Source organism: Numenius arquata, chromosome 4 (assembly GCF_964106895.1).
Source record: "Numenius arquata chromosome 4, bNumArq3.hap1.1, whole genome shotgun sequence".
Taxonomy (NCBI): domain Eukaryota; kingdom Metazoa; phylum Chordata; class Aves; order Charadriiformes; family Scolopacidae; genus Numenius; species Numenius arquata.
In genome coordinates this window covers 10,370,599-10,378,571 of record NC_133579.1, presented here as the reverse complement: position 1 = coordinate 10,378,571, position 7,973 = coordinate 10,370,599, and the positions used below count along the sequence as shown (strand labels likewise).

The 7,973-nt window shown below is 45.9% G+C and overlaps 1 protein-coding gene and 1 non-coding gene across 2 annotated transcripts; both read right to left on the bottom strand.

Moving 5' to 3' along the window:
- Window positions 1–2,449: 2,449 nt before the first annotated feature.
- RPS20 (ribosomal protein S20) lies at window positions 2,450–5,280 on the bottom strand. Its single transcript, XM_074146783.1, has 4 exons — window positions 5,134–5,280; window positions 3,929–4,028; window positions 3,082–3,155; window positions 2,450–2,672 (listed from the first exon to the last, which is right to left on the bottom strand). The coding sequence occupies exons 1-4, from the start codon at window positions 5,278–5,280 to the stop codon at window positions 2,490–2,492; spliced, it is 504 nt and encodes a 167-aa protein (XP_074002884.1). The 3' UTR covers window positions 2,450–2,489.
- LOC141464197 (small nucleolar RNA U54) lies at window positions 3,242–3,306 on the bottom strand. Its single transcript, XR_012463251.1, has one exon. It is a non-coding gene; the product is annotated as a small nucleolar RNA U54 (small nucleolar RNA).
- Window positions 5,281–7,973: the final 2,693 nt, after the last annotated feature.

The following is a 7,973-nucleotide window of genomic DNA, read 5'->3' as shown; positions in this document are numbered from 1 at the left end:
TCCCTCCGGCCGGCAGGGGGCGCCCCCGCACAACGCAAGGCAGCGGCGCCGCCGGCGGGACGGGGACGGAGGCGGGGGGAGACGGGGCATGAGGAACCCGGAGCGGGGGGGGGTGGGAGGGGGGTGACGCAGATTTATTTACCGTTTTTAATTAGGCACGAGGGAAAGGAGGCGGCTTGAACGGCGAAGTACGGCGGCTCCGACAGCGGCGGCGCAGCAGCCAGAGGAGGGGTGTCTTGCCCGACTGGGGCGCGGGGGGAGGAGGAGGAGGAAGAAGAAAGGGGGATGGGGGGGGACACGGACGACGAAATATATATAAATATTTCCATCGAAACAGTTATATAAAGTTATTATGGGTGTTACGAAACCGCTCCGACAGCAAGGCGGGACCGTGGTAAACAAACGCATCCCCAAGCGTGCGGGTTGCGGGCGGGCAGAGCCAGAGGCGGGGAACGGACCGGGGGGACACCGGGAACCTGCGGTCCCACACCCGCACCCTGCAAAGGATCCGCTCTTCGGGTGGAAAAAAGGGTGGGAAAACCTTCCAAAAGTCTGTTTTCAGAGAGTCGGGAGGCGGCTTGGTGTCCGCATGGGCGGGGGGACCCAAGCAGGAAGGGAAAGTTCGACCCGAGGAGTTAAGTTGGAGGCAGGTGAAAAGGGAGAAACGCACCCAAGAAGACCACAGAAGAGAGAAACGCGCTCAAAAGACCAATTAAAACTTGTTTTTAAAGAGCCACGGCTGCTCGAAGAACACAGGCGGGGCTTCAGGTCAGTTATGTAGGTTGAAGGGACGGGGTGTTCAAGTCAGGGGTACAGCCTTTCATAGCGATGGGGTCTGACCACCAGGAAAGACCAGAGGCAGAAGTGACCTTAAAAGTCCACCAGCTGGTCCTACATCCCCTCCAAGGGCTGTTGGGTTAAGGGGAGGGAAGACTCCTTAGGTGAAAGTTAGTAGCTGATGGCACACGAAGGTCAGTCTCCGTCCACCTCGGCCAGTAACACTTCCTGTCTGTTACTCCTTCACCCATTTATCCCTTTTTAATCACACTGGTGTCACAAAGTCGAGTCCTTGCTGTGCTTTTCAGGGCACCCCATACAATGCAAATAATTTTAAAACTAAGGCTAGAAGTATTCGTCAGGTAGCTCTTATTTATAATATATTGCCAGGTGGGTTTTGAGTATCTCCAGATGAAGGAGACTCCACCACCTCTCTGGGCAGCCTGTTCCAGCGCTCTGTCACCCTCAAAGTAATGTTTTTTCCGCATGTTCAGACATAAGTCCCTGTGGTCCAGCTCATGTCTGTTGTCCCTTGTCCTGTCACCAGGGACCACTGAGGCAATCTCTGTGTACAAGTGCAAGTTTCTCACCTCTTCCTTCAACCAAAGCTCTTGAGCCTGCCAGAGGGTCACAATCCTTCCGCGGCTTTACCTTTAATGACATTGAGACACGTGGGCAGATGAGGGACTCTTGAATTCCTCGAGTAAGAAAGCTCAAGCTTTGGCCACTGTTTTAGGTCTGAGCAAATACAAAGGAGACCTCAAGGTCCACACAACCACGTTTCCTCACTTCTGTTTAATTAGAATTCCAGTTGTCTCCTACGCTTGAAGCAGAAGCAGCGACCCGGTCTCAAATGGATGAATTGCAGGGGAGGTTGGACTAGATGACCTTTAAGGGACCCTTCCAACCCAAACTATTCTATGATTCTACGAAATGAAACGGCGTTCTTTTGTTTAACTCAGGGGGTTTATGTCTTGTAGGTTTAAGAATTAATCATAGTTCCTTTAAGGATTAGTTTGCAGAAGATAAAATTCCACCACCAAGCTTGAGAGGCCTAAGTAGCAGCAATGAAAATGGCTGTTTTATTGCATTACCTATGAAGCTTACCTTTATTATTACCTTTAATATTCAAACCTATGGAAATCTAAACCTAGAAAGACAACTAGAGAGTTCCATGGCTTAGTTTTGTGACTCTACCTGCAAGTCTAAAGAAAGAACTTGCCAAATTCAACATATTCACCACAAATTATGAAGTTTCATAACCAACATCCTCAGGATCCTTTGTGAAAAAACACAGGGGGAAAAAAAAAAAAGCCAAGCAAGCTAATTGTTAGCTCAGCCTTGCATAACAAAAACTAAGAATTGAAAACTTGGTAATTCACCTAAACATCCATTTTAGTGCTACTGCTTGTCTGGGCATAGACTAAGATTTCAGCCAACGTTAAATCCTTTATGGAAAATATGGTTTTAATAATTTAAGTGCTGCACGTCCATACAGTCACCAACCTCCAAATTTCATCTTTCTGATGTTTACAACTGGCATATTCTTCCTTAAACATCATACAGTCCTCTCATGCAGCATTTTGGTTACGATCTCTGTTGTCCTTCTTCATGAAAATCCTCACAGGGCTACCCAAGACTCTTGGCACGCACATAAAAAACAAACAGTGATGAAAATTTGTAAATCAACTTTATTCAACGATGACCATCATTTAGGCATCGGCAATAGTAACTTCAACTTCTACACCTGGTTCAATGCTGATGGAAGTGATCTGCTTCACGATCTCAGAAGGGCTGTGTAAGTCAATGAGCCGCTTATGGATACGCATTTGGAAACGATCCCAGGTCTTGGAACCTTCCCCACAAGGCGTCTTCCTGGTAGTGATTCGCAGAGTCTGAGGAAAAATCATAAACACAGGGAATTATTTAGTTGATGCTCACAGAAGACGAATCTACAATCAAACGGGTCCACCTAAAAATACTGTATGGTATCCGTGTCATTGGAAAGTTACTTAAGATCTATTCTACTGATGTTAAAACCTCTTCCCTACATTCAATTTAAAACAATTAATGATTAAAATAAATTGAAGGACAGATGAGCCCCTTCCATGTTCAACATGTTTTGCACTGAACGGTTGCCTCAAGTGTCAAAGCAATTTGTGAAGTCATTATCTCTTTACACTGGGTCACTCTCAATTTAGTAGTACTGCTTTTCACCCCAACTTTTTAAAAAAAAAAAAAGATGTTTTACATGCACATTTGCAGAAAAACAAACTTTTAAGAAAAGAAAACAGTGTTAAGTACCTTGGTGGGCATGCGAACAGGTCCTTTCACCTTTAGGTTTTTTTCCTTAGCGCCTCTGATCAAGTCAGCACAGACTGAAAAAAAAATACAAAACAGCTCAGGTTTGCGAGTATTTTTTTTGCTTTTTGCTTGTTTTCTTAAGTGAAGATTTCAAACAAGACGTTGGCTCAGAATAGCGTATGAAGTGATCACTGCCATTCATTTTAAGGGTTATCCTCATAGCCAACCACGCACAAGTGGAAGCGTTACATCGCTGCGAGCAAAATCATGTTACAACAGTAGGCAAAAGCCAGTACTCCAAGTTTAAGCTGCATTTAAGCTGTTATCAGCCTGAAGATCCTGCACTGAACGGTAGTTCCGCAACACTTACATTATATGATTAAAACACTGGCAAAGCCAGTTCCTAAACAAGATTAAATAATTTCTTAAAGAATGTTAGACTTCTAAACTAAACTCTTGAAAAAAAAAGACAAGTGACAAAATACCGATCAAGAAACCGGTGCCTTTCAGTTCTTCTACGTTCCAGTGGCAAGAACTGAAATGCCCACAAGAACTAAAGGGAAGAAGCTGCACTCTCTGAAGTGAGTCATTACGACATGAAGTTTACAGCATGATGAAAAACCCCAAACGCTAGCTTCCATTAAAAATTACATTAGAATCTACTCATCAGCGTGGGAAGCGCTTTGGGTTGACTTTTGTTAGCCAAGTCACATACGGACAGGCAAAGGCTAATGTTTTTAATTACAACTGGGTTGGATACATTCTATTTCACAAGACGTTGTATCGTATATATCATTCATGACTTAACAAGCTACCTCAGTTGGAAAAGAAAAAAGGTATCACTCACCCTTCTCGAGTGATTTGACGTTGCGACTTGTCAAAGTAATTCTAATGCGGTGAATTGCTACCTCTTGTTCCACAGGTGCTTTGCCGGTATCTTTAAACGCCTAAAACGTTGAAGTTGCAAATATCAGACACTACAGTCAACACCGACTAACGCAGTCCTCGGCCTCTTAAAACCAGACTTCTAGAGGGTAAAGAACCATTTAGCTATGGGTCTGTTTTATTCCGCTGACTGGACGACGTACCCAAAGGGTACGGTGGCACGGAAGAAATGCTGGGAACACAAAATAAGGGTCAAAAGCCCTAACTGCTCTGGGGAAAAGCAGTTTTCCAGTGTCTAGCTGCATCTCACGGTGGGAAGCCGCAAGCACATCCCTCCCTGGTTTGCCTACACGCAGCAGGCTGTCCAGTCACGAACGCTCCTCGTCCTCAAACACATCTCAGATCTCACGTATCTTACGGCTTAATGAATTAACGAACAAAGTTACGGGCAAAACAGCAACAACCTAAACGGCGAGAACAAACAGGGGCAACCCGGCCAGAAAGAGTAATTCGGCCACTCAGGAGGCTGATTTGAAGAGGTCGTGCAATTAAACGCTTGCAAGTAATTGGGCATTAACGTGGACCAAGTGAAAACAAACAGAAGTGAAAACACGGAGGGAGGGAGAAAGGTCTTTTACAAAAAAGCGGTGGATGAAACATGGCGTTTCTCACACTGAGGAGCTACCACCCGCCGTCCGAACCGCCGCACGTTCCTCTCATAAAAGCCGGTTTTTTGGGCAAAGGAGGCGCGAGGCCTCGCCGCCACCCCTCTCTCCGGGCTGGGCTCCTCTCCCCTCCGCCCGCCCGCAGGCCCCGCTCCCCACGGCCCAGCTCCCCGGCGCGGAGGCAGCGCCGCGGCCTGCTGAGGGCCGGCCGGCGGTGGAGAGGGGAGAAGCCGGCCCAAGCTGGCCGTCAGGGGCTCCGGGAGCCGCCCCGGCAGCAGGGGATCCTTCAGGCACCTCCCCTCCCCGGGGCCGAGGCCCAGGCGGCGGCCGAGGACCGGCATCGGAGGGGCACACGCGGCCGCCCGGGCCTGGCGGCCACACCACCCTGCCAGCACCCAGAGGCGGCGGCAGCGCCTCGCCTCGCCTCTCCTCTCCCACCCCACCTCCCCTCCCCTCCACGGCGCCCCCGGCCTCACCATGGCGGCAGCGGAGCCTTCCTGACCGACTTATTCCCGGGCGAGGGGCGGCGCGGGGCCCAGCGAACAGCGGTGAGCCAGGAGGCGGCGGCGGCGGCGGCGGCAGCAGCAGGGGCAGAGGAGGGCGCGGCGCCGGCGGGGCGCTTATATACGGCCAGCGGCACCGCCTCCATCCGGGCGCTGCGGGACCTTTCACCCGCCGAGCCGGGGCCCGGAAGGGCCGGGGAGGAGAAGCCGGGCTTCTTGCGCGGCGGCGGGTGGTAGCGGCGGCCCCGGCGGCGAGTAGAGCGGAGAAAGGGGCCGGGAGCGGCTCTGGCCGGGCTCGGCGGTGAGGGGCAGGGGGGAGCGGCCGGTCTCCGCGGCTGTGGGCGGTCGGTGGGGCTGCTGTGCCCCTGCCGCGGGCCAGGCTCGGTGCCTTTACCGGTAGACCGGCTTTCTGTCGGGGGCAGTGCCGGGGTTAGGTATGGCAGCGAGCCCTTACCGCTTCCAGGGGTAGCGAGCCTATTCCCTTTTTCCTTTTCCCCCTTTTTTCTTCCTTTCCCCTATTTCCCCTCTCTTTTCCCCCTTTTTTCTTCCTTTCCCCTATTTCCCCTCTCTTTTCCCCCTTTTTTTTGTCTTTTTCCCTCTTTTTTTTCCCATTTAGTCTTTTTCCCTTTTTTTTTTTGCTTTAGTCTTTTCCCCCTTTTTTTTTTTGCTTTAGTCTTTTTCCCCTCTCTTTTTTTTTTTGCTTTAGTCTTTTTCCCCTCTCTTTTTTTTTTGCTTTAGTCTTTTCCCCTCTCTTTTTTTTTTTGCTTTAGTCTTTTTCCCCTCTCTTTTTTTTTTGCTTTAGTCTTTACTGAAAGTGGAGGTGAGCAGAAACTTGAATTAAAAATGCTGGTTTCGTTAATTCTTAAATTTAAGAACCTAAATTCATTTTACTTCATTAAGTCCCTTTATTTATTCACATGGGGCATTGGAGGGATGGTGGGGTGTTTTTTTTTTTTAATTAAAGCAGTCATTGATTTGGCCTGGACACTGATAACTGCCAGTCTTGAGTGTTTTGCCTGTTTCTAGGTCCATCGCTACTTGACAAATCTGTTGAACTGGAGAAGATGATGTTATATGTTATGAAATGATGGCCTATAGTAAAATCACTGTGATTATCTTTTAAAAAGGATGTTTTAATTCTGGTTTGGGGTTTTGTCCAGTAATCATAGACATATATAATGTTAGCAAAACTACTGCCACTTTTGGAAGCTTAGTAGTTACTACAATTATTCAAAATGGCGTGCTTGGTGTTTTAATATGAACTTACTTTCAGCTATCACACTGTACTTAATATATTTTTTTTTTCCCCCTACCAAAGGTTTTATAGGTCTTCATATGGTCATTAACCCTCATGTAATGGAGTAACCTTTTGTATGCCAATTATTCCATTATTCCATTAATTTTAGACTTGTTTTGCACTTGGGTCATTTGTACTTGCTCTTTGAAATCTCTGGTTTACTAATAACTTCTTTGGACTAGATCCTGTACTCTGATAAAGCGGTTCCAATAAACATAGATACCGAAGTTGTCATCCCGTTGCTGCTTCCTGAAATGCAGCAATGCCTTTTGCCAAAGGAGATCAGTTTTGATGAATAGAAAAATCTGTTTTGATGATAGCCCTGTTTCTCTGGCCTCTTCCTCTCTGCAGTGAAAGCAGCATTTCGTTCTGGTGGTTTGTTTTCTGAGCATTTAACAATTATATTAACAATTTTGAGCCCATGTGTACTCTGTTACCAGCTATTCCAGCTACTTCCTGGGGAAATTTTCTATCTAGAAGTGTTTTATATTCATCTCTCTTAAATATATGACCTCACATTCATCATGCTGAAACACTTAATTGTCCAGTAATCCAGATTGTTCTCAATCAGCAATCTTGCTACATTATTTACTTAGAGCTCTTATGAATGTCCTTAGTGAACTTTTATTTCCAGATAAAATATTGAATAAATTGCTGCCAAGAGCTAATTCCTGTGGGATTCAATTAGAAATATGTTTGACTGATTCCTCATTGATGACACAGACCTGTAACCTTTGCTTTAATTTACGTACTATGAACTATGTGCGCACAACTGTACCAGTTACTGTGTCCTACTGAACAAGTCGATGTACAAACGTGTTATATCAACGCTGTTCCTGTTGTCTACCAAACGTGTGCTGCGATTGCATGAGAAAAATGGTCAATCTGAAAAGATACATTTTTCCCTACATTTAAGCTGTGTAGTTTAAGTAGAATTTCCTCATTTGTTTCTTGTTCCTATACCAAGTAGTCAGTTTGGTTTTTTTTTTCCCCCCTGGGATTAATGCAAGGTTGACAGTAAGTTCCTGAATTTGTTCCTTTCTTACTTTTTTTTTTTTGTAGTATTGGCACCACCTCAGCTTTCTTTGAGATTTTTTTTTTTTTTCTCCTGAGCTTCCCCAGATTTCTCAAAGCTTATGGAAAATCCACATTAACAGCACACAAGTCTCCTTTGCCAGCTCTTAAAATTCTTGGATGCAAGCTATCTGGAGCTGCTGATTTAAAAACCGCCTTCTGTTCCTATGTTTAAGGCTTTCCTTAGCTATTGTTAGAATTTTCTGATATATGTTGTTTTTCTCCACAAATGTAGAACAGAAATTTATCTGAACTTCCTGCTTTCTCTGAAATACACTATATATAAAAAAAAATACTCTTTCATGTTATTTACATGAGTAAATATCCATTGTAAATACAACTTTTTGCTTACCTTCTGAATATTTTGTCATTCTTAGCTTCTGATTCATATTTTGCATTATGCCTGGTTTTTCTTTGGTTACATACTGGGTTTAATGTAGGTTTTTCTCCCCAGCTAATACTAACTTT